The following is a 27,663-nucleotide window of genomic DNA, read 5'->3' as shown; positions in this document are numbered from 1 at the left end:
GGAGGTCCTCAGTTCCACCCGCGTCACATAGTTCTTCATTTAAATGAACACCAATAACAACAGGGATCATCACTGCATGAAGAAAAAAAAAACAATTCATTGTACGAAAATAATGCCAAACAGAATTTCATTGCTCTACGAAAATTCAGAACAGAAAACTTCTGTGCATAATAATAATACAGAACAGGGATCTTCACTGCATGAAGATCATTCACAACAAAGATCTTCACTGCAAACACAGAACTAAAATCTAACGACAAAATTATTAATGAGGGGGACAAATAAATGTAACGATTAACTAATTTATTTATGTAGGACCGACCGAGCGAACGTCGCTTGTCGCCGAAGTTAGTTCCAACTTTAGCGCATTGAAGGTGTCGCGTGGTCAGGGCAACGAATCCCCACGGCTGTTATATTTCGGTTTTCTAGACCGGAGCCGCTGTTTCCTTGAAATAGCTCCTCAATTATCCTCTTCAGGCTCAGTGGATCCCGTTCCAGACCCACTACTTCTCAGAAAATCTGGTAGCGCCGGGAATCGAACCCGCACTTCTGGATCTGTAACCAAGAACTCTGACCACTCAGTATAGTTCGCTTACGGGATAAAAACCACGGAGTTCTTTTTCGTTGTTTATATAGGAAGTGTGTGTGTGTGTGTGTGTCACACTCCTACTCCGTCTGCTACAACACACACTACAACAATCCATGGCCGCCAGCGAGCAGACAGGATCCTGTAAAGGTCAAGTTCTGCTCAGATGCATATCGTGGTTTAGGGCAAAGAATGGAGGGAGGGTTGAGCAACTCGTGTCGCAACGGACAGCACACAGTGGCCGTTGCGAAAGTTAGGCCGCAATGCTTGCGACAGCGGAAGAGTTGTGCCGCCCTATGCACACAGTGGCCACTGCACTCAGCCCTCCACGCAATCTTAAGCACACAGAGCGAGTCCGATTGGAGACCTTTCTCCACAGGAAACGCCATCGGGAGATACAGATTAACGCCATCCGCATTTTGTGAGGCGAGCGGGGTTACACTGCGAAGTGTCCGTTTATACTGCTACATAGCATGATACCTGATGAATAGTATGAGATACCCGCGGAGGATGCATCTGTGACCTAGTTTCTTTTTTTAGTTTCGTGAGGTGGGATGAGACTGAGCTCACTTAGTACGCCGGCCAGTACCGGGCTCATTATACCGGCCAAGTGTATGGAGCATTTGGTGGAACAAGAATTGCCAGGAGAAACCAAAGTATTTGGAGAAAACCTGACCCATCGTCACTTTTTCCACCACAAATCCCACACGACTTGATTTGGGATTCAACCCGTGCTGTCGCAGTGGGAAGCCGGTGGCTAACCGCCTGACCTATGGCACGGCCATGTTGTGGTCTAAGATCGAGCAAAATCCCGAAACTTACCTCGAGGGACTTAAGGCAATCCACAAGAAGCCCCTACGTGTCCCGTCCGAGATTCAACTCATGGTACCTTCGGAAAGAAATTCAGAAGCATTGCCGATTGACAGCGGTGGCACTGTGCGCTGTCCACGTTACAGAGGATTGTGCTACATGTCCTGCCAACACCAACTCACTCATCTGATCGCCTCAAGAGTTTCGTGAACAGCTCAGTTTTCTTTCCGCGCCCCCATCTCACTTCCTACCTTCGGGGCCCTCGTTCGAGACGGCATGTCACAGACGGTAACCGACCGACAAATTTCCACAGAACAAGGCAAGAAGGTATGGCATTTCCATCTCATATCTCGACAATTCAACAAGTATCATCATTTGTTGTAGAAGCCTTCGTACTATTAACTTCCCCTGCTTTCTCCCATATCCCTTTCCAGTCCTGCATGTTACCGAGTGATACACCGACGCCGACGTTTAATGCCATTTCCCATGAATAATATACGCAAATACTCAACCGTAAACCGTCTCCTTCGTATATTACACTTTTATAAAAGGCAAAGCTGGCCATGTGCTTCACTAATTACGCTACAGGCCATGAAGGCCCATCCAGTCTCCTAGCCAATGGGTACTGGGGGTAAAGTGGCAGGGGCGTGGAGCCCACGACTCACCTCCTTCTAGTGCCGAGGTCAAGAAAGGTGGAGTTATACCTCCAATCCCCCAAGTCTCCATGACATACTGCTTAATTAATTAAGCACAGGTGCAACTTATATATTCACATCAAAATAATATCAGCACACGCACAAAATAAACAAGATACACTGAAACAAAGCGAGTTCGCGCCTTCAGGACTTGCTACGCACCTTGCGTTCGCTCAACGTGTTAACGCATGACAATTTGTTGCTACGGTAATCTTAAATTTCGCAGTGGTAATGGCAAACATTGCCGGCCACAGTAGCCGCCGAGTGGTCTAAGGCGTGCACTGTCTTCGCTCGCTCGGAAGCCGGGACCGTGGGTTCGCATCTGTTTCCTGTGAGGTAGAAACTGAATTCTTATATATTATTCTTATACACTGCCGGTCACAGTAGCCGAGCGGTCTAAGGCGTGCATTGTCTTCGCTCGCTCGGAAGCCGGGATCGTGGGTTCGGCTCTGTTTCCTGTGAGGTACGAACTGAATTCTTATATATTATTCTTATACACTGCCGGTCACGGTAGCCGAGCGGTCTAAGGCATGCACTGTCTTCGCTCGCTCGGAAGCCGGGATCGTGGGTTCGAATCCCACTCAGGGCATGGATATTTGCGTGCGTTTTTCTGTGTTTGTGTACAGGTAGAGGCCTTGCGACGAGCTGATCACCCGCCCAAGGAGTCCTACCGAATGTCTAAGATCTAGAAAAACCGAAGTGAACGGTGAAGTTCACGGAGGTAGGCCTAGGCCCACTGGGGCTGTAGTGCCAAGGGGGAAATGGCAAACATTAAGCTACATAATTACTTTGTTAACGACGAAGAATTTCTATCACCACCACGGCAAGCGGACGGCCATGTGACGATGGCGAAACCTGCGATGCGCAACAGCAACCACGTTCATTCCTCAAGATTTCAAACTGAGACTGTTCACAAATACGTCCGACTTCTCGGAGTAACGAAAGCGACTGCAGTAGAGCCCACCAAACGAACTGGACGCGTCTCCACCGTTAGACTCGAAGCACACCACAATGTCGAGCACAAAGTTCCCCATGGCGTTCTTTGCACTTCATTAAGCTAACTGCTGGCTCGTTATAAAATCTCATTAACGGTTTGTGACGTCCTGAAATTTTCCATTTATGGTCTAAAAGCACAGCGGACTTGACTATGGATCGATACAGCTGAAAACCTGAATCGCCAACTTGCAACAACAGATGTTAAGGAAACTGTGCGTTTTGGGGTATGACATATGGTCACGAGGACACCCCTACTACGCAGGGTAAGGGTTCTCGAATGTGGGATACCGCGAGCCCCTAAATGAATACACAAATGTACACATCTTTGCAGGAGGCCGAGAACTGCTGTGCACACTGTTGCAGGTCCCGATCAGACTGTGCGGTGGAAGCAGGAACCCAAACAGCTTTAAAGCCCCTCTATACCGACAATAAGCTGTAACATGTTCCTGAATATATTTCGCCTAATGCGGCTATATTTTATGAGGGGCTTCCTGACTTCCAAGACTTTCACGTGGATAAAACTAACTTTATACAAAATTCTTGATAGACCACGACATCAGGTGTTCTGTATTACTCTGTAAAGAATGCCTTACGCCTGTTAAACGAAGTTAGACATAAAGCACAGAACGTCAAGTAAAATGAAAGTATGAAGAGTGTGTACACGTTGTTAGATTTGTGGTTCTCACAGCAGTGATCGCCTTCTGGGTTATGACGCCGTGTAGTCCGGTAGATGTCCCGATGTTTCGGAGAAATAAACTATCTCCAGCTTCAAGTTCGAACAGCAAGCAGAGCGTCACATCGCAGATGAAGGCTACACCTCCTAAGCAAGCAAGCAAACAAACAAACACTTCATGTGAGCCCTCTTGCGACGGCACTCTGCACTGACATGTTAGCGAACCAGGCCATTCCAGATGTCTCATGACTTGTTGAATTTCTCTCAGCAGGGATATCTACATCCGCCATCCGCGTGACAAGTTGGCATCTTCTCTCTCCCCACTGCTTCCAGCAGCAATCTGTTCGAAGCGTAACAGGCATGCGCACAATCTCCCATCCCCCACTCGACGACGTATGGCGTCGGCGCCTCGGTAACAAGTGACAACCGACAGCCGCATCCACCGCAAGCAAAAAGGTCAAGGTATGTGTCGCGAATTAGAAGACGTGGCAACGTGGGGAGACAGTGCAGGGGCAGCGTCCTGGCAACGAGCCACGGCTCCCAAGTCGTATCATACATCTCCTTCCCATTACGCAGCCAAGCCAGTGATAAGGCGAGCGCGCAACAAATAGCACAGCCTGCTCCAGATGTAGCGGACAGCTGCGCCGTATGACCAGTTTATTCGGTTGTGTTGTCACTAGAACTCATGTAGTCCATATACATTATTATTATTGCTCTTCCCACTCTATCTTAACTGGTCCACTGCCGCGAGGCGTTCACCCTTTCAATACAGAACTACACCTAAATATTAAGAATTCAGTTCGTACCTCACAGGAAACACATTACGTCCCTACTACAAGGTTCAAATTGTCAATGTTCTTACGGAAATAATCGGTGTACAATGGGGCAATTACATATACAACATTCCGATTATTTTAATATGGTTTAAAGGGCTGAAACATTACTGTGGAACAATTTCTCTCATGCGAACTGCAAATTCCGTTCACCTAATCTCTCTTGGTTCGCTGTGTCTGTTGTGTACTTTACGTAACGTCTCAACTGCAACTCTTCCATGAAGCGTCAAATGGGACAAACGCCAGTGAGGTAGCTCAGACAAGGAAGAAAGCTGTCATGGTCTACCTGAAGATATAATCGCAGAAATTGTTTGGCGATCGACACCTCAACATAATGTATCCAGGCCGTGGAACTGAACACGGGTCTCTTGAAATATGAACCGCTCAAATAAGGTCTTCAGTTTCTTTTGTGAATGAATACAATTTTACTTACTAGACAGAGCTGTGAGGTGTTCGCTGCGTTGAAGATTGATGCTGAGATGTTCTTGGTAATGGTGTTTTGTAGTCTCCTAGGTGGGTAACAGCGTTTCGCAGGAAAATACCACCTTCATCGTCAGGGTATAAGGTGCAGGCAGCACGTTTCTATCAAACGTTGGAACCAAGCTAACTACACGATGACATTACCTCAGAAGACTAAAATGAAAACCAAACTCAAAATTGTGGCAGTATATTCCTCTTAAACACTGGTACTCACATACCAGATTATATGGTGTCATATTTCACAAGATGACAATCACATCTATCATCACGGTGGTGGCGACATGTTCCTCCAAATCTCTGGTACCCATACGGTGTCACAATCCAGAAGACTGGAACTAAAGTACCACGAAAGCTCTATGTTAGTTTGAATCGATGTCCACACCGTGTCACAATCCATGACACAAATGAAGATCTCCACATCACGGAACTCTTCTCCCACAGCAAGACTGGCATACGCCTCTTGACTCTGGCCGTCTCTCTTCTTTAGGTCTTCATACGTAAAATAATAAATCTTATTTCTGAACGACTATCTTGACCTTGGGACGCACATGGCAGCGATAAAGGCAAAGCGACCGGCTCTGTGGGAACACCAGTGTTTGAACGTGAAAATTCCTGTTGCCCTTCTCTTTTTGATGTTTTTGTTTCGTGAAGTTTGTTAAAAAAACTCCGTGGCATGTAGTCCGCAAGCGTACTATACCGACCGAGTGACCGCCACTTGTCGGCGAAGTTAGTGCCAACTTCTGCGGATAGAGGGTGTCACGTGGCCAGCGCAACGAATCCCCACGGCCGTTAATCTCGGTTTTCTAGACCGGAGCCGCTATTTCCTTGGAATAGCTCCTCGATTATCCTCACGTGGCTTAGTTCGAGACTCACTATTTATCAGAAAATCTTGGCCACCCCAGATTTCCTGTACCTGTAAATTTAAGCTCTTTGAAATGATGAGGCAACTCTGGTGTTGGAGACACTGCGGTGAACGCCTGCAACCAACGCAAGGTGTCTGCAGCGGGTCAAAGCCAACCTTTGATTTGAATGGTGCTATTTCCACACAGCCACGCGACCGATCAGTGGTTGTTACGATGCGACAGAAACTCTTGCGGGAAAGGTGCCCACCAAGCAGTAAAATTCTGCAGTTGTCAATCTCGTCAAACGACTGTCGCGACGTCACAGCCGCCATGTTTTAATTTCCTACGGAAATACGTCACGACTGGGACACCTGAGCAAGCAAATTACTTTTCTTGCTTATTTAACGACGCTGCCAGTGCTGAATGAGAATTATTATTGTGAATCTGTTGATGGAATGAGAACTGGCAGCAGAAACGAAAGTGCTTCGAGAAAACCCTGCTCCTGTGCTTCGTCCATCACAAGTCATGGGTCAGACCTGCGATCGAACCCGTGCAGTCGCGGTGGTATGCCGGGTACTAACAGCTGCTTGAGCTATGGTACGGACACACAGGCAGGACAGTAACTAGATAAGTGGTTCGAACCTCAGAAGGGGCCGAAAATCTCTCATTAGCGCGTTCCGTGCAGACCCTCATCCCGTCTTCTGACCTATGGGGAGAGGCGGGAGCTACACGTCCACCACCGCCATACGTCCTAATAGTGTGGAGCTTAATGGAGGGCACCTGTGGAAACGCTGATTCTGAAGTACAGCACTGACCATATTCAAGTGCGATATACAAGCGACAGCGTTCACTGTGTAATATATCCATGAGAATTTATGTAAACTGTGTCATTACAACATTTTGTGCTCATGTAAATACGGAATAAAAAAAGTAACATGATGTCCGTAACTGAACGTATAAAACAGACATTTCCGGCAAAACCGTACAGGTCACAGAGAACTATTTCAATGTACTGAATTTCAAGTCATCCTGTCATCTATCACGCCATACGTTTTAAGATGCTTGTAGACTTTCGGAACTTACACAAACAAGACGCCGTCTTGTGGGATGTGGCGTCGTGTAGATCTTGTGCGAACCGACGTCTCGGAGGAACGTATCGCTTCCAGACTGCTGCCACTTGCTCACGCTGGTTCCTCGTTCGGGGATTTTTCTACCCTGAAGATGGAGGCGATACGTTACTTCGAAACGTCGGTTCACACAATATATACACGGCGCCACATCCTGGAAGACTGTATTCTTCATAGTCACCGCCGTGAAAACCTCAAATCTTACAAGACACTCAATGTTGAGCATTCCTTAAGATACCCGATAGAACAGTCGGGGGGGGGGACATGACAGCCAATATCCACTACCTTGCGACACACACACACAAACGTTAAAGTCTCTAACCCAATTTTTCTTTTTATCTTTATTGCTGGTGGAGTGGGACTAAGTTCCCTTGTACTGCGGCCACTTCTGGCCTATTGTACCGGCCCCATATGATAGGTGAGGGTGACTGTGGGGCAATTGGTGGAATGAAGATTGGCAGGGGAAACCGAAGTACTCGGAGAAAACCTTCCCCAGAACCACTTTATCCACCACAAATCCCACTTGACAGGACCCGTGATCGAACCCGGGCCGCCGCGATGGGAAGCCAGCGACTAACCGCTTGAGCTCTAACCCCATGCATCAATAAGAGCATTTTAACCTTTCGGAATATTACGATACTTCAACAGTGAGAAAAAACCGTCTGAAGCCTGGTCACTTAAAAAGAAGCCACCCAGTGGTTACGTAGATATCAGTTTCTAGCTGAACTCATGACCTAATTACAAGTGCAGGCTTGCGCAATCTGTACGGAAAGAAACGGACACCAAAACTCTGCATGATCGGAATTAATTTTGTTATTAGCAACAGAAGAATTAGAGTAAAATTCCAATGTTCGTCGGGTGGGCTGCATGTGACGTGGAATTTGTTGTAGGACAAAGAACGGCAAAGAAAGCCCTGATCGAGTTGACTGGTCGCAGGATCTTTCGAGTGTCAAAGCTTGAAGTTTGTAAATAATATTTAAAAGCTTGCGTTCCTAACGGACAGAGAAAACACACGTCTTCATTACTGAGGGAAATCGGTTCAAGATATTTACGGAAACTAATGCAACATCATCCAGAATTCGGAGGAAAGTCTCGCCGTTTCTAATACAAGCTGTAGTAGTATTTACTTCCGCTGCTATTTCCCGTGTTCCTTTACAGTCCTACGCGTTATCAAATTATGAGTCGAAGCCGACGATTAACGCCCTTCCCTAATAATAATAATAATAATAATAATAATAATAATAATACGCGTATTCAACCCTTTACATAGCATATTTCACTTCATATACACACAGGTAAAAGGCAATGTTATCCTTGTAACAGGCCCTGAAGGCCCATAGGGTTGTGAGATGTTGAGGTTCCCACATTTTCTCTTAAGACAATCGGCTCATAGATGGCGGTAACGTCAGCCTTACGCGCCGGCCGCCTTTTACCCCCCCAGGAAGATTCCTGGTACTCATTTCTGTTGGAAGCTGAGTCGTCACCAGGGCCATAATGCGGCTAGAAGGATGTCAACTGAAAAAAATCTCATCAGGACTCGAACCCGCGACCTTCCGGCTTGTAGCATAGTGACTCAACAAGTTGCGCTACTCCTCTACCCACACCAAAACGTTAATACTAATATATATATATATATATGACTGCTTGCTTGTTCGTGACGTGTTAACGTTCAACGATTCACTGTCATGGTAACACGAAATTTCATAACTTTGAAGCTTTCATCTCAGCGTTACTTTACTTTCAACCTTCTCTTACATGCAGTACATACGAGGAAGCACTGTGTACGTGAAGAAAGTACATCTTCAGCTTTGACGGATTTACACGTTCTGAACCCCCTCCTAAAGACAACCACGTGGTCTTTGGAATGCCGTCTCTCCGCCTGTGAATATGAGACTCATGAACTGTTGTACGAATTTTATCCATAATCTGCATTTACGAGTTCATCCGTCATAGGTCGGTGGATATGAACATTTAGTTGCAAAAAATAGGGAATCTTAAAACTGGGACGAAAAACGCAAAGAAAAAAATATTTCCTCGAAAACGGCTTTAACCGTTTTAATTTCAGCAATTTGTGGAGACAGTACAAATTAAACAGCATCATTGGCGTCTTCACAGAAACGGCGATACGCACACTGGGGTCCCAAATTCCAAATATAGACTCTGTTGAAAACTGTTTTACAGGTAGGAAAATCCAATCTATGGTCAGTATGTTACTTAGTTAGTTATTGAAGAGGGTGGGTTTCCCCATGCACTTAGACCAGTATTGGTCCATTGTGCTTCCCTCTATGATATTCTACCAGTCTCTATACCCTACCGATATCGCTGCGTACCATCAGTCCCGACCGAGCCAGCGAGTTCGGCCTCTACTGGCTTGGCGGTATCTATAATGCTTCCTCCATCTATCAGAGGCGTTAGAGACTACTGTTGGGCGGGAAATGTCCTTGAATTTGGCTCAGTGACCTCATTTGGAGATATGAGGTTCTTTTACGTGCCGTAAAGCTACGAGTTGTTCCCTGAATTTTTCCGCCCTTAAAAATTCCACGACCTCCGCCGGGTTTGAACCCGCGTACCACGAGTCATGAGGTGGGAACGTTAGCCCTAGACTACGGAGGCCGCTATGGTCAGTATGTCAACACGCGTACAACACATTGGGAAGTACAAAGGAAATTCAGAATTAAACCTAAATTCTGCATTTTGTGCGGATTCACTAAGTAACATGAGGCCACTGCTAGCGAAATGTCCCACTATTTACGGTAACCTAACATTCATAACCGCGCTCGAACTGGTCTAAAATTCTCCAACGCATTACTTCCAAGGCTCGTCTTAACATTGTGATCCCACCTATGCATAACTCTTCGAAGTGCAGCCCTTTATTTAGGTCCTCCGACCAAAACGTTGTCTAGGCCCCTACATTATTTATCCCTCCCATTCTTCCTGCATTCCCAGCCCATCTGTTCCCCCAAATAACGTCTAGACCCCTATATTATTTATACCTTATTTTCTTGCTGCAATCCCCGCCCATCTGCTCTCCCATATAATATCTGTTGAGGAGCACAAGCGCCCCCACACTTATATTTTCGAAATACTTCTGTTAATTCCTCCCCATTCGATTCAAATTTCCCCCAGCGTCCTGTTCTCAGAACACCCTCAGTATGCCAGTCTGTGTTATTCCCTCAACATGAGAGAAAATTCTGGTTTTAGTCTTTACGTTTTCATATAGCAGAGACTGGAAGCAAGCATTCCCAAAATTATCTGCTCTCAATTTTGACGTGTTCCAGTCTCTCCCAAATATTTGAATTTTGCCAGATTTTCAAAGGCTCTATTAGCTGTATTTGTCATGGTTTTACCCTGAATTCTGGTAATGAGAAAGCAAAATAGACTTTGTATTCTCCGTGTTTACCTCTAGGCCAACCTCCTTGCTAGCTTCAATTAGAGCTTCTGTGTTTCTTTTTATTGTCATGTTATCCTCCAACACGTTTACATCATCAGTACAGACTACAAACTGATTGTGTCCCATTCAATTTCAATTCTACCCGGTTTTCTTCAACCCGTCTAAAGGCGCCTTCTGAAGCAAAGTTGAAAAGCAATGGAAATACAAGACGCATCACACAAAACTTCACATGTACGAGCATTACTATGCATTCTATTTAAACACATTTTAATTAATCTATCTAGTTCCACGGGGATACCAAACTCCATGAGTATGCTGTAAAACACTTCTCTCTTTCGTGAACAGGTGGTTTTCTTGAAGTCTATAAACACCTTAAGTAGTGCCCCATTTTACTGTAATTTTCTCCAGTATTTGACATGTGAAAAAAACAATCTAATCAGTAGTTAGTCTGCTGCCTGGTACAACAGACCAGAACTGACCACAGTACAAGGGACTTAGTCCCACCCCATTAGCATCACACTGGCCGCGCGGTCTAACGCATGAAATATCTTCGCCCGCTCGAACACTGGCATCGTGGGTTCGAATCCCACTCAAGGCATGAAAGCCTGTGTTTACTGTGTATGTCAGCTAGCGGCCTTGCGAAGGGCTTATCTCCCGTCCATGGGGTCCTACCGACTGTTTTAGATTAAGAAACGAAGCGAAACGAAGCGTTTTACGGATGTCCGATGCTCCAACTGGAAGCAAGAGGAATAATAGGATAAGGGTTGATCTGTTACGTCGAAACCCACACTGATATTTCCCAATAATTTCGTCTACGTACGCACTTAACCTTGAAAGGATGTTGGATAACATTTTTTTGTATGCAGTTGATACCACGTCTGGATATTGGTGGCAGCCAGTTGCCACCACAATGACAGAATCCTTCTAATGCTACGGCAACTGTTCTCTATTCCAAATGGAACGTAACAAGTTTACAGACGTCAGAGCGTAATGTCCTAACGTACGTACCAGCTGCGCTGGAATTTCATCAATACCGACCGACTTTCATGTCAACACCTGCACACATATGACGTAGCGATCCAACCAGCAGTGGAGAAACTTAGATCACAACGAACAAAGGACCAGCCAAGAATGTGCAGCAATGGCCATCAACAGTCTCACTGAACATGCTCTTCTTCTAAACGTTCCATTCTCCGTTCGGAAGAGATGCAGTCATTGATCCCTGTTACTTGTCACAAAATTAATTATGTTAACTTAATTTCTCAAGACGAAAGTATTCATTCCTGTACTAGTTTGTAAAAGATAAAGCTGCCCCTGTGCTTAACTATTTAAGCACTACGCCATGAAGACGTATGGGGAAGTGTGCGTACAGATCCACACTTTCTTGACCTCGGCACTAGCTGGAGGTGAGTGGTCAGCTTCACGCCCCGGGCGCTTTACCACGGGGAAAGGGCCCCTTGTACCCATTGTATAGTAGATTAGGTGGACCCCAGAGCCGGTCTCAACGATCTGGAGAAAATTCTTGACCCTACCGGGACTCGAACTCCGACCCCTCAGTCGTCCAGCCCGCAGCCAATCGCTATACCTACTACGCTACCACGGCAGTTTGTACAGTAACGTAATGTTCCAGAATATGAGCAAAACTGAAGCACTGAATTAACAATGATAACAACAACAACAACAACAACAAAAACAACCGTCTGTCAACACCATATACTCTGAGCTAACTTACCAAATACGCACTTTGTCATCAGTAACGGAGAAATCGCACTTTCATGACCCTTTGAAGCAAACTGGTATCTATACGTACCACCTGCTTTAACAATTAAGGGCTTTCCATTTTGCCTACACACTGAGTTTGTTTTTCTTATTAATGACCGATTATTTCCCTAACTACCATTAACAGGATGGTGTCTGTAATACAGATGAATGCGTTTCCTTCGCGGTTGTAATTGAATTTTCAAATATTACATGAATGACCTTCAGACTTCAAAGGTCTATAGGCAGTCTTCCACAGATTATTGCAATATAAAGTGTAGCTGAAGTGTCTTGCCTATCACTTGTCATATACAGCATGTGTTCTGGATTCTGCCACCGGGCTGTCTTGTCCTAAAAGCCACTGTCTTCGTGCCAGAACATCAGAAACGTTGGTATCCACCGGCGTCACTTCTCAGGAAGCACATTGCGTCTCCATTAAAGAGACCAACCGGTTAATGCTGCTCGGGGAATTAATCACGAACCATAAATACACTGTGGGCAGAATGCAGAGTTTTTGCGGTGAACTTTATTTATCTGTAAATGAAATGGAAGAAGTGTTGAGTTTTTATTGATAATGGAGTTGGAACATTGTTCTTCAAAGACTTAGTGTCCACGCACGTGTAAAATGAATTGGAAACTAAAGTGGAAATAAGTTAACAGTGTCTAGGTGTAGCACGGTCTGTTTAAACCACAAAGTCCGCCTACAGACCATATTAAACACGAACGAGTTTCGTCGCCCGAGTAATGAAGTGCCCTATAGCGAAATACATTTCTCTAATTCCCCGCAAAGTGTTGCACTATCTCCATATACCTCACCTCCTTACGTTTACCTTTCTTTTTTAATGCTAGTGGGGTGGGACTAAGTCCCTTGTACCGCGGCCACTTCTGGCCTATTGTACCAGCCCTACATGATGGGTGAGGGTGATTGTGGAGCAAATGGTGGAATGAAGATTGGTAGGGGAAACCTAAGTACTCGGAGGAAACCTACCCCAGCGCCACTTTGTCCACCACAAATCCCACTTGACCAGCCCCGGGATCGAACCCGGGCCAGTGGGGGGGGGGGGAAGCCAGCTACCAACCGCTTGAGTTTACCTTACTTGCATATGAGTGAAAATTTAGATCGTGTTCTGTTCAATAAACTGCAACTCATACCGTATCTAGAAAACCAGTTTCCCGACGGCCATGGTACTTTCCATTACTATGACTACACCTACCATCATCACAAGGGATCCTGTCGTTGGCTACACATCACCACACCAAGCTTCAAATCACCCGCGCACCACACCATCACAACGCACCTACCACACGCGATGCCTGCGCCACGACTAAACAGACACGGTAAGGCACAGCGCGACTGCTTCACCATACGGGGGGAGGGAGGGGCTGGCGCACGCGAGCCCGCGAGAGGACGGCGGTGTGTATGTGTGTGATGCCACGGCGCAGCACAGTGGCGGAATTACAGCTTCACTTTCAACACGGTAAGTGACCTCATTCCAGTCGCGCTGGCAACCATGCGAACCGACCGACCGTGCGCATGAAAGAACTGCGATCTGACGCCACGTAGACCAGACTACACGGCGTCACATTCCAGACCATCGTACTCTTCAGTCACGGCTGCAAGACCCTAATATCGAACAGCTCGGGAAATACTGGACAGGTCTTTATAAAACTTCATACTCAAAATTTTAACGAAAAAATGTAAAGCTATATCACTTTCAGTTCGGCTCAGATGAATTTAATACCCCCCCCTCTCTTCTACAGGAACACGTACACGCGTTTCTGAGCATATCGCAATAAACATTTACCGTGGTGAAAAACCGATTCGAACAACGCTGCAGAGAAAAATCAAACAATTTTATTCCCAATACATTTATTCATTTTCTTTCCCACTCATATGCTTTTCGCTATCATCAAAGAATGGGATGTTAGAAGCGCATTTTTAATATGGACATTCATCAACCAAACATGGCCATATGCACAGGAATGCAATTAAAATGAAAGTCTTTACCAAGGTCAGAGTGCATTAAAATCATATTTGATTTCTTTGGGGCACGCGGTAGCGTAGTTTGATGAGACACTATGCTACAGGTCGGACGGTCGCGGGTTTGAGTCCCTATGAGGTGGATTTTTTCAATTGATCTAGTCCTTCCAGCCGCACTATGGCCCTGGAGTCGTCTCAGCGTGCAACAGAAACGAGTACCAGGAATCTTCCTGGGGTTAACAGGCGGCCGGCGCGTAAGGCTACAACCTTACCGCCATCTGCGAGCCGATTGTGTATAGAAAATGTGGAAGCCTTGACGTCACAAAATCCTATGGGCTTTCACGGCATGTTACAGGGATAGCTTTACCTTTTTTATTCCTTTAACGTACCGTTGTTAGAATACGACTTTCACGCATATATTAAATAATTCATACATATAATTTTCGATCAGAATCTGAGGATAATTCCGGTTGCCTGCAGACCGATAACCGGATGTTTACTGTAGTTCATTCTCGTTCAGTGCATCCAATGACAGCGAATAGTGCAGCCAGTTCTTCTGCCGAACATAACTGTTTTCACTGCGTACTTGCATAATCTTGTTGCTGTTTCTCCAGACTCCTCCCTCGTATGCCCAAACATTAACCTCAGCACACTGCCCTCGAACTATGTCCTCTACAAGACCAAGTTTCACGTCCATACAAAGCAACAGGTAGAAGTAGACTTATTTCGACAAGGCGCGGTAAATATCTACGTGTTGTAGCGTGACTGAACCGAAGCTTCAAGGATTACACAATAATCAAACGCCATTTGGAAGAGACTATAATAGCATTACACTTAACGGACAACGATCATGGCTTTGAAAAGGGCACTGTCACTCCCAACAGATATTTTAGGAATTTCTGGATTTTGGTTTACTTCGAAAACCACACATAACGTGCATTCAGACACACACATCAAACACAGTGTCACGCGTATGGATGTGACTATAGCCGGGTTTTGGATTGATTATCGGATTGGACTCCTGGATACAGCGCGTGACTACACTTTACAGTTCACACACACACACTAGTGTCCACAGTCACGTCTTCACTTGCTTCTCCTTGGTAGCGGCTTCTAAAGGACGACCTATCCCTTCCATTGGGTTCCCGAACTATCGCCGGCCTCAGCTACCAGCTTCTTACAGCAACAGCTCACTACAGCGGTCCTCTATCTCACTCAACTCTCACTAACTGTTCAGCTGGTAACATCTCGGCACGGACTACACAGTAAATACCGTTTCATTATTGCTGTACAATTGTTGCCATGGAAACATGTTTGTTTGCTAAACCGTTACTTAGCAACGACTATTGTATAGCTGCTTCTTTCGCAGTTGTTGCCTAGTAACGGGCCTACATAACACAGTACTAATCCAAGACAGGAAACCAAATCAAAGCAAACAACAGCAAAACAAATAAAGTCAAAGAGCAATAGCAAACTTGGTCAAAAGTAACATGAAACCCAAACAAAGGACAACGGAAAACCAACGCAAAGAACAGGAAATCATAACAAAGAAAACACGAATCCAGGAAAAAGAACATTAACATACCAGGCCAATAAACAGCTCTAATGACAAGAAGGAAACACGAGGACACAATATTGATTTTATTTTTTTTTTATTTCAGATTTTAACAAATTTTAAACAACTGAAAGAACTTTAATTACACTGAAAGCAGCCTGGAACACACACCGTGTACACCAGACACAACTACACGGGTACTTGATGAAGTGTGCTCTACGTGGTTTCGGAACACCATTCAAAGTGTCGCGTAGAAAACGAGGGAAACACTTAAACAGTTAAAAGATTATGCAAAGATGGGCCTAAACGTGTGTAATTGCGTTAAGTTGGCCACTTGTCACAAGTTTACGGGATAAAGTTACATATTTTGTGACCATGGCCGGCCTAATTTCGTAGCACGACGTTCTAAATTCGCCACAAAATCAGACGGACTCGCACTTCTGTCTCACCGAGCTGGTAACACCACCGTTTCGTACGCGGGAGGCCCCACGTTCACATCTCGGCCCGATTACCCACCATCCTCTTTCCCTCAGGTACCCCAAGCAAATCCTTGAATAGTACCTGAAAACAGGCCACGACCGCTTCCTTTCCATTCATTTCATCATCGAGGAACTTCTGACTTTAATTCTGGAGATGTCACATTCGGATCCTGACATGGACACCGTGCTTTTCTCAGTCCCTTCACTTGAAAGTTGCGGTAGTGCCTCGAAACTAGTCAGGACCGAATCCTTCCCAACCTTCCCAATTATCGGTCACGTGACGCTGTATCGTGTAGCTACTGAAAGAGTCGCTAAATAAACCACGAATCCTCCTACACACATACATACACACACATAAAGGCTGTAACGTGACACTTATCACTGTTTACACGTTGCATGAATGTAAGTTATGCAGAAGGTCACGAATGAGCATGCTGTCTGCTTTTCAATGCATCGTGTCTATTCTGTGAGTACTAATATCTTAGGGGCACGCGATAGCGTAGTTGGTTGAGGCACTATGCTACACGTCGGAAGGTCGCGGGTTCAAGTCCTGATCAGGTCACTGGATTTTTTCAATTGACCTAATCCTTCCAGCCGCACTATGGCCCTGGGGTCGACTCAGCCTCTAACAGAAATGAGTACCAGGAATATTCTTGGGGGTAAAGTGCGGCCGGTGCGTAAGGCTGATAAGCCTTACCGCCATCTATGAGCCGAATGTCTAGAAATAACAGAAATGTCAACGTCTCACAACCCTATGGGCCTCCACGGCCTGTTAAAGGGATACCTTGACTTACTTACTTACTTACTTACTTACTTACTTACTTTACTGATATCTTGATGTGGGTATGTTTAATTAATATACTATACACAGGAGACAGCTTACGAGTGACCACGTGTGTATGTTATTTCTTGGTGACTGCGTTACATGTCGGCCTCGACGCATCACTCGATAACATACAGACGTGGAAAGGGATATGGAGAAGGCGGAGAAAGTTATGAGTACGGTAGCTTATATAACGAATGAGGATCCTTCTTTTTGGATTTTGACCTGCTGGAACAGTACACAGAGTGCAAGATTCACTGCTCATAAATGGATAGTGCAACTTCGGTTGGCACGACTGCAAGATGCGGTTGGAACGGCTGCAACAAACTGAACGGTTCATGGCAACGGCGTGGTCTTATCAGCTCGTGTCCAGACCGAACTGCCGATACAGTGCAGATTACAGGGACGGTCGTGTAATGACCAACGTTTGTCTGGTGCAAAGGTCATCAAACTGACGAAGCAGGACACACGTTGCCACATTGACAACAAAAATCTTACAGAGCAGATGGTCCGTGAAGTTGGATACTGAGGCCCTTAGTCAAAGTTAAGCCGGAAGTATCTCTGTTCACATGAATTTTCTCTGGAAGCGGTATGTATCCTGTGGATGGCAGTTCAACATCTAGCCAATAACAAGGCGTACTGGCCCCCTAACCAATAGGCACCGGGGACAAACTAGTACCGAAGTTAAGAATAAGTGGAGCTCTACCTACATTCCTCTGTTGGTCTTGTACGTTCTTGCTCTCGCCAGCGCCGCTTAGTGCTAGACCATGTCTACAGTTCGTCACTAAAATGATCGTAGTGAGCGCGTCTGCAACCAGCACTGTGACGTAGGGCAGTGCGAGCGTACATCTCGCGGGTCAGACAGGCACTTCCCGCTACACTGAAGAGTACAAGCAAGCTCGTACCTCGAGAAGAAAGCGAAATTTCATTGCTGCGTATCCTGCTCGAAGCAGCTAGATCAGAGACTGATACCCCAGGCCGCGGAAATGATAATGTGCTGCGTGGCCGGCAGGCCGTCACAGGCCTGGGTTACTTAACTTGTCCTGTCCATTAGATATTATTCTGATGGTGTCCAAGATACACCACTATATAGCTTGAATGGTATGAACGACGAAATACAAAGGATTTGGAAGAAAGCGGTTGTGACCAAATTGCGATATACATGGGCAGTGGACTGAAGGAACTGAAGACAATCACGAGAATCCTATGTAAGAATAGCCAGTGTACCGAATTTCGAACATACCAGCCACCCGCCAAATATATGTTTCGACCGTCACCACTACAACATCCTGTTCGGTAAGATATTATTAGGATGTACGAATGAATCAGGAAGGGATGGGCATAACAAGTAGTGAGCATATGTAAACGTAAAGGTATCCCTGTAACATGCCGTGGAGGCCCATAGGGTTGTGAGATGTTGAGGACAATCGGCTCACAGATGGCGGCAAGGTTGTCAGCCCTTTACCGCCAAGAATATTCCAAGAATCAAAAACAGTACTAAATATTTGGCAGAAAACCTCAAGAGGAATGATCAATTGGGAGACCTAGACATAAACGGAAAGATCAAATCAAGGTGGGTGCAATTAAGTCTGCGAGGGAGATCAGCTGTGTCAATGCGAGATTACCGTCCAATATCGCCCGAAACGTCGGAAACAACGCGTCCGATTGTTCGAGAAGACTTCACTGCATACTATCGCCGTGATAGGGTGTGAATGGGGGCCAAACTGCCTCAGGATGGGATCCAGCGGCGGGCTCTTCAGAACCTTCGGAGGAATATCTTAACCAGCTGGACGACTATGAGCTTCTCTTCAATGTACCAAATGATACGGCAAAAACATATTTACTTCCGGGCCAAAGTAAGAAGGCGTAAGTGTCGTGTGCAGGCACATCTCCACGCATTCTTAACCTCAGCACTAAATGGAAGTAAATGTGGCCATACAGCGGCAAGGCCGCCAGGAGAAGATCCAGCAACCCACTGTACAGAGACTTGACAGGGGCCATGAGCAGGTCTAGTTACGCCGATGACGAAAAGAACAAACTCTTCCCCTACCGGCAATCAAACCCAGTACCCAATCACTCTGGTGTCCGAGTGTCCGGGCCAGGCGTTGACTTGCCAATCCAGCCATTGCAAATTAATGTAAAATTCAAACTGGCCTTTAAAATATATATATATACTATACCACTACGTTCTAAAGACCACAATAGCTTATACAGTAACTGTTGACATTCTGCAATCCGAGCTGAGTTCACACTGTACTTCATTCGGTACGTCTACGGCGGGAGACACAAACCTTCCTACTCATTTCTCATTGGCTCACAGGCCAGGGGAAGTACCATTCCCGCGCGGTGCACACGATGTCTCCCTTTACTGCAACAGTAGTACGTAAATACGTTATAGCACAGTGGTCACTGTGGAACAGTCGGCGCGTTGTGAACGTCGCTTCTAACTCGTCCTCGCCCTGTTTGCTCACAAGCATCCGCAGACATTCCGACTTAAGCACAACAGGCACTGGCCAGCTGAACTTCAGCCACTGCGTATGCAACCTTACGGAACAAAGTCCCGTGTTTCGTCCTGTTTAAATTTCCCATTGCAGCACGAATAACGGAGGAATGAGAATGCTCAAAACAGAACCTAGTTAACATTTCAATGGTGACGGAACATGACGCAGCCTCAATCCAACACTGGATGGGCTATATACAAAACAAGAACCGGCCATAGCTCAAGCGGTTAGTCGCTGGCTTCCCACCGCGGCGACCCGGGTTCGATCCTGGGTGTGGTCAAGTGGGATTTGTCGTGGACAAAGTGGCGCTGGGGCAGTTTTTCTCCGAGTAGTTCGGTTTCCCCTGCCAGTTTTCATTCCACCAATTGCTCCACAATCACCCTCACCTATCATCTGTGGCTGGTACAATAGGTCATAAGTGGCCGTAGTACGTAAGGCCCCTAGATATTGTGATCTGCAACCAGCCTTACTGCGTTCAGACATAGTTTCTGTTATCATATCTCGCAAGGTTGGTGCATTATTATAAAAATGCTTATAAATAAAAGCGAATAAGTGATACCGTAGTAGTATACATCGGAATAATTATCGAATGAGAAGTGAAGAGGATTGTAAGGTTGGCAGCACTGTACTAAGATTAATAAATTGAAAACAATTGTAGTACATGCACGAACAGCATTCAGTAGCCGCTCCGTTTCGGTTTCGGGTAAATTACTGCTGACCTTCGTCAGCACAGTTATTCTTGGTTGCCGGCCACGCTGTTCAGTGTACAGTGTACGCTCGCATATCGCCTGGGGAATACCCGTGGTTCGGCCGGTAACTGACACAAGCACTGGGTACTGCTGGGCCAACGACAAAGGGAATGGAGGCAAAAGAGATGTCGGATGACACGAGGAGGAGTCATAAATGGGGTCGGAACAGGCTAATGTGTACTCTTCTGGAAAAGAGAATGACTACACCAGAGGGACTCCATCTACATACAATGGTTGGTAATTATCTGACAACTCGAACAGTGCCATATTCTGTAACCTGACGCCGTGCAGTCAGTTATGTCTTCACTAATGTTCCAATAAAAACTTGCTCCTAGCTTGGCATATTCTTCGACCATGAGCATGGAAGCAGTAAGTTGCCCCGAAACACAGGCGAATTTCAGGTTCTACTTGCTTGACTTCCTCTTACACCCTGAATACAGAGGCTGTATGTTACTTCGAAACGTTCGTACATTTATAACAGATTACACGGAGTCACATCCCAGAAAACTGTTTCATAGTCACCGTTGCGACAACCTCAAATCCAACTTCTCCAGTGCAGCATTTCACTCGTAAGCCTCCTCGTGCAGTGGTCCCATCGGAACATCCCCACAAACAAACTAACTTCGTGGCTTTAGTCCGCAAGCGAACTATACCGACCGAGCGACCGCCGCTTGTCGGCGAAGTTGTGCCGCTACTTCTGGCCTATTGTACCAGCCCCAGATGATAGGTGAGGGTGATTGTGGAGCAATTGGTGGAATGAAGATTGGCAGCGGAAACCGAAGTACTCGGAGAAAACCTGCCCCAGTGCCACTTTGTCCACCACAAATCCCACTTCACCAGAACCGGGATCGAACTTGGGCCGCCGCGGTGGGAAGCCTGCAACTAACCGCTTGAGCTATGGCGCGGCCTTGGCGAGGTGCTTGGTTCGAATCTTACCAAGGACACCGGCTATTCGCACTGGTATCTTTCCTGGGTTTCTTCTTCAGTCCCTACAGACAAATGCGGGAACAGTATATCGTCATTACCGTTTCCTTCCAGTCCTTCCCAGTTCACCTACACATCATCCTATCACCCAATAATGGAAGAGTCCATCGCAGTGACGGACACCCGAGATCCGCCACTGCACCGACAAATCTCCTCTGCTCGGTTTATCGGGTCGGGTCGGCCGGATCATTGATCCAGGCAACACTGCCCTCCCCCCCCCGCAGCGGGGCCCACAAGACGCGGCGCCATTTGTTCTCACTGACAACAAAACAAATGAACATCACAGTCCTCTGTCACACGAGAGCAGCGCTTGCTCCCTTCACACGCTGCAGCAGGGTCCCGCGTTCGGTCCTCTGGTGCTTCGCATCCTCACATGCATCCTGTTGCGTCTCATACGAAAGCTATATAATGGAACAGTCCCCACAGCAATAATTCTGCAAGCAGCAAAACAGATACTACTGTGCCAACATTTGTTTTTATTAGCTGCTGGTGGTACCACTACATGTTTCGACCCTTTTCCTGCGTCTTCTTCAGGCGTACAAGAAACTGGTACGAGTTCGTAAATTGCGTTATTGATCAGTATGAATTCATGTTGTGTTTGCATGAATTTTTATACTAACAAATACACTTTAATTTAAATGTGGTTCAAATATAGTTTAAGACTTTGACATTAAAAGGATAACAAATTCAAATTAAAACAGCGATTAAGGTATTTATAAGTCTTATTATATCCATATATTGTCAAGTGTTTCGTAGGTAACCCGACAAGAAGCTCTGGGTTTCGGATTAGACGAATGTTTACTCTCACAACTGCAATCACTCTCAGTAACGCTTTTCAAGTTCCCTATTCAGTGTCTCTGTTCTTCGATCTTTCCTTCTCGCTCGCTGAATCTGAACTGCCCTGGTCTACTGTCTTCTACCCTTTTATATCCTACACTTGGACGGGATAGAAGACACCTTGTCGTAGGTGTCACGTGTTACCTAGACTTTTCGTTGGCGGGGTCTATTTGCTCATGTGGGAACTCAATTCGGTCTCTGTTGCTTAAGCACTTCCCCAGGCAACGGTCTCTTTATGTTTCGTTGCCTAGTAATTGCTAGCCGTTGACTAGCAATGGACGTTTTACAGTCCTACAGTCCTGGCGGCACGCCACAATATGTTGATTAGTTGTTCCACTATGATAGGGATAGTTGTGATGTGGGGTAACCTCGTACTGGGTTCCTCAGAATCTGGGTCATTTTGGGTTTGGACCTTCCTATTATCGTGTGAGGGCTACACTCGTTACCCTCGGTATTACTCTCAGGTGGTTTATATGTGGAGATGGATATTCAAATTTGATGTTGTGTGTATATATACAGTTCCCGGCTGTTGTGGTGTTTTTGTGTTGTAGCGGGTGCCTGAACCCATAATTCTGCCCGGCGAGATTGACTTCCCGACAGGAACAGAAACAAATACAATCCTGAAGAAGGCAGTCTTCTGGGATTTGGCACCGTGTATAAGTGGTGTTAACCGACGTTTCGGAGGAACGTATCGCCTCCATCTTCAGGGTAGAAGAAAAAGTATAAGAAATCTGCAAGCGACAAGACCGTGAGAACGGTAAAAGCAGACCAGTCTGCAGTCTGTTAACCGAAACGTCGGTTAACACCACTTATACACGGTGCCAAATCCCAGAAGACTGCCTTCTTCATAGTCACCGCCGTGAAAGCCTCAAATCTTACAAATACAATCCTTTCGATCACAGGGAATACACGGCTTTCTGCGGCCCACTAATCATACTGACCTCAGTAGCTGGGTCAATGTCATAAAACTAACCACATCGAATAGATTTCTTTGCAGAAACTAACAGTCGTTCAGCTCGTCAAGATATTACCCTCCCTTCTGTAGAACCAGAAAGTTCATTTCGTAATCACAAGAGCATACCACTGGTCCCTAATCTAAGCCAGATGAATCCAGCTCTCATCTCTACCATGCGTGCTACATGCTCCCCCTACTTCAATTGACATCTGGTTAGTACATAATTATGAAGATAAAATATTTAATGAAGTTGAATGCGTGCCCAACAAACGCCGGAAGATATGCGTAATGTATTCAGTCCACTGTCTCGCAAGTCTCGCGCTTTTCGAGAGCGAAGCGCCGCAATTGTCATGCTACAGAAAGATTTCATAACTGCAAAACAGTTTTATCTTTGGGGCGTGAAGACGTATAATCTTATATACGTTTATCAACGTTTCGGAGGAACATACTTCTTCTGTCTTCAAGGACGAAAACTATTCTTCATATTCCGAAATGTCGGTGCGCTCTTATGAGACTGCACTGCATCACGACCGAGAAGATGGTACTCTTCATAGACCCAGCAGCGAGGATCTCAAATCTGGTCTTCGGCATGTGGAAAAATCGGAGAATTCTACAGAGGCCAAGTGAGTTGTCAGCTTCTGCAGGACACCGCTGTCGGGTTACTTGGCTAGTTGCGTACGCCACTCAATGGCTCCTGTAGAGATGTAAACGTGCACAACCTCTTCAGAGGCTGACGAATTCCAGTTCAGTCGGCCGAAGCAGAGCTGACACACTCCAGGCTCTGGGGTAGCACAAAGCAAATTCGATCATTTCGTCGCGAATTCGAGGTACGCTCAAGTAACAACTGATTTACGGGCATGCGCAGTAGCAGCCTGCAACCACGCACTGGGGAACTCTGCAAGTGTCCGCAACGTCTCGCTTCAGTCTCGGTGGGTCTGCGCCAGCGCAGGTAGAACTTTCAGCAGGTACTATATATAGTATGAGGCTAATCGGGGTCACATCATGGCATAGCACCAGGCTAATCAGAGTAGTATCGGGTTAGTCAGCACAGCATCTGATTAACCAGTTACCGGGCTCGGAGAATACACTGCATGCATGCTGCAATCTGGAAATCAAAGTCCGTCCGGAGCATGGCCGGATAATGGCACCGTGTCGTATTAAGGACTTGAAGAATGCGCTCACAGCTGGCATCAGTGGCAGCCTCTTGTGATCTTAGCGAGTTCTCTAGTACTGGTCTGAATGGCTGGATACCTGTACACAGTCCGAGGAAAGCCTGAACCTCAGTGCTGGTCATCAGACAGCCAACATATATTTCACTGACGGCGAAAACAATCATAAAGTGCCATCGTCGATCATATCGGGTCCCAGTATTAGGCATGTATGCCGCTTTGTACTCCTACTCGTCACTGCCCCCTGGTGACAGAAGTGAAGAACTACGTGAGCGGAGGGAAATACTAACTAACAAGGTCTCACTACTCAACAATGGAATAAGAGGCACTAAACAAGAAGGCAAAGCAGTCCCTGTGCTCAATCAATTAAACACCATTCTTAACCTCAGCACTAGCTGGAAGTGTGATCAGCATCACGCTCCGACCACTTTAATCCCAGGGAAAGCGCTCCCGGTACCCTTTGGATAGAAGGCTTGGCGGATCCCAGGGCTGTCAAGCCCATAACATGTCGCTATACCGACTGAGCTATCCAAATATTTACACTGAAATAAGTACTCGAAAATTCAATGGTAGATTTTTGATGGGCTGGTTTCTTTGTTTGTACGCCGAAAATATGGCGTTTATTTATTTTCTGACAGTTGTTTATAGGTGTTTGGGCCGTCTGCTACAGGACACCAGAACAGTTATGGCTCTTCTGTTACGGAAGAACAGAAAACATGTGGGACCTCGGTTGCAGGAGACCAGAGTCGTGGACACACGCCGAGCGAACCGCCACAGCACCGCAGCCTAAGTGGCGAGGCAGGAGCCACGCCGCAACCCGCATGTCAGTCCGCCAGATTTCCGAACCTTTGCGGCAAGTCTCGTGGCATTCTGCAAACTTCGCACGCCGCGGCCAGTGGTCGGCAAACTACGGCACGTCACAATAATAATACTTGACTTTATTAATTGTAAGAGCTCGTACACGGACATGATATGTGATTACTGCAGAGATATGTGAGTCTCCAGTCCACCTCTAGAAGCACCGCTTACACTTCTTGTGCCTGCAGGTGAGAAAGGCAAAGTCCTCACCCGGTTTATCCTTTGCCAACACGGGAATGAGCCCTCCATCACTCACTCACTCATGGAGCTGAGCCCTTCTTGAGAAGGCGCCAATTGTGCAGCTAATGAAGAGCTTCCCAGCATTTATGGAACCCGAAGGTTCATTACCCTGTTCATACGAGCCCTCCACTGGTCCCTACCCTCAGCCAGATCAATCCAATCCAAACCAACCCATCCTCTCTCTCTTAAGATCCATTGTAATATTGTTCAACCACATACGCCTTGGTCTTCCAAGCAGTATCCTTCCTTCTGGATTTCCCACCAATATCCTATATGCATTCTTCTTCTCCTCCTCCTCCCCATTCGTGCTACATGCCTTGCCCATATCATCCTCAATGACTTGATCATTCTAATTACAGCTAGAGAAGAGTACAAGTTATGAAGCTTCTCATTATGCAGTTTTCCCCAACCTGTCACTTCATCTCACTTCAGTCAAAATATTCTCAACACCCTCACTCAAACACCCTTAATGTCAGAGACCAAGTTTGAGACCCATACAGAACCACAGGAAAAATTATAGTTTTGTATATTCTAATTGGAGCTCGGAATTACTTAACTACGTGAGCTACTATTCGCCACTCCATGAAGTTAGTTAGGGATAGGACTACCGGCCAAAAAAAGTCGGAGGCGAATTTTACCTAACAGCTTCATTTAACGTGTTTAAAACGCGCAAATTATCTATCTACAGGCCTTTGTTGAACCTTAGCCGATTTTCAGTTTCTTGATTTTTTACACGGTCGGTAGGGCTCCTTGGACGTGGAATCAGTCCATCGCAAGGCCTCTACCTAAATACAGAACAAACGCAGATATCCATGTCCTCAGTGGAATTCGAACCCACGATCCCAGTGTTTAAGCGGCCTCACGCCGCGCGGCCACCGTGATCGGCAATCATAACATCTACATGGTCTAAAAAGAAACCGCGTGGGATATGATTCAGAGGTTCTGAGTTCGGTCAGGAGGAAAACGTAACTGTTTACTGAAATTCTCATACATGCAATATTAGACAGCCTCTGCCTATTGCAGAACCGTTGCACTGTATACAAGAGTCTAACAACGTTCTATATCCACGTTTTTTTAAAGATATTTGCTTTCCTGGCGACTGCTCCCATGCCGATTACATAAACACGTCAATCCCATTTAGACTTCCACAGTAAGTTGATATTTCGCCCAACAGATGGCAGGTGCATTCGCACGCCTCCAGTATAGTACGTCCGGGTTCCTTTACAGTAGCAACATGTCTAAGTACCCATCTGTCGATTTGAAGTGCAGAAGATTAAGATGGTAAGAATGTTGCCCTTTTCGTGGGTGTGAAGTCTTTAACATCTAGCAGATATCTATGAAAACTACGGCGGGCCGTGACGCCCCAACATCAAGGGCGGAACCTCCTGCAAAACTCCTTCTTTCATAATAGTTATATCGGAGTGGTTCATACAGCGGTAACGCTCCAGACTTCTACTCCTGAAGTACTCCGTTTGAATGTCGGTCAAGACACCGACTATCGTGGTTTATCTCCATCCCTTTAAGCATATGCGGCGATGGTATTCGATTAGGCCACGACCACCGCCTACCATATCCTCTCCAATTCATCAGTCATCTCACCCTTCTATGCTCAATGCTTCAAAGGTTCATTAAATAACACACATCAAATCACATTCGTATTTAAGCCACTTCAGACAGGGTTGCTTACTCTGCACCTATGAATATTTTACTTTTAATTAATTTACCTATTTATCGACGTCGTCAGTTGTTTAGACTATACAGCGCCGGATGGTAATTCAAAAGGATGTGAAGTGGCGGTTGGTAATATCCCGACATCTGGAGCGACCGAGGAAAACCACGAAAACGCCAAATCTGAAGCCGACACCTTCCGAACAAGATACTGGACCTCGGCGGTTCGAGATAGGTGCAATGTAGCGGCAAAGCGATACACGCCGTACTGACCACCACATGGACAACCCTGAGACACTGCAAACAGGGGAGCCAGTGGCAAGTGAACCGACTGACCGCCTGGTACGTCAATTTCGTGAACGAAGTTATCCAGGGCCTGAACTGTGCTAACTAACCCGGGTCTTCAGGCGAGAATTTAATTCACGTTCCAAATATCCAAATATCATTTACAAATTCAGTCCTAACCAAAGAAAACAAAAAAATGGTACCTCCGTTACAGAAACCAACCCGTTAATGCCTGTGTAGTGTTTTGTATGACGCTGATGGAAAGAGACCACTAGTAAGATCTAGTCGTAGACTGAATAATAATACTGAAATGGATCTTTGATAAATAGGTTGGGGCGGGGGGATAGTTGCGGACTGAATTCATCTGGCTCGGGATACGGGCCAGTGG

The 27,663-nt window shown here is 46.1% G+C and overlaps 1 protein-coding gene across 4 annotated transcripts in view; it reads right to left on the bottom strand.

The window, feature by feature from the left end:
• The window catches only part of LOC111874277 (neurogenic protein mastermind), a 154,002-nt gene that overhangs the window by 68,367 nt on the left and 57,972 nt on the right, over positions 1 to 27,663 (bottom strand). For 2 of the 4 annotated variants that reach the window (XM_023869642.2, XM_023869643.2), the window contains exon 1: positions 13,406 to 13,504. The exons of the other annotated variants lie outside the window; for them this stretch is intronic. In XM_023869642.2, the coding sequence (XP_023725410.1) occupies positions 13,406 to 13,411 (6 nt within the window). In that variant the 5' untranslated portion in view covers positions 13,412 to 13,504. Of the gene's footprint in view, positions 1 to 13,405; positions 13,505 to 27,663 lie in introns of those variants that run through there. 4 annotated transcript variants of the gene reach the window in all.

The sequence above is a fragment of the Cryptotermes secundus genome, unplaced genomic scaffold (assembly GCF_002891405.2).
Source record: "Cryptotermes secundus unplaced genomic scaffold, Csec_1.0 scaffold1679, whole genome shotgun sequence".
Lineage (NCBI taxonomy): Eukaryota > Metazoa > Arthropoda > Insecta > Blattodea > Kalotermitidae > Cryptotermes > Cryptotermes secundus.
This window is presented reverse-complemented; position numbering and strand designations above follow the sequence as displayed.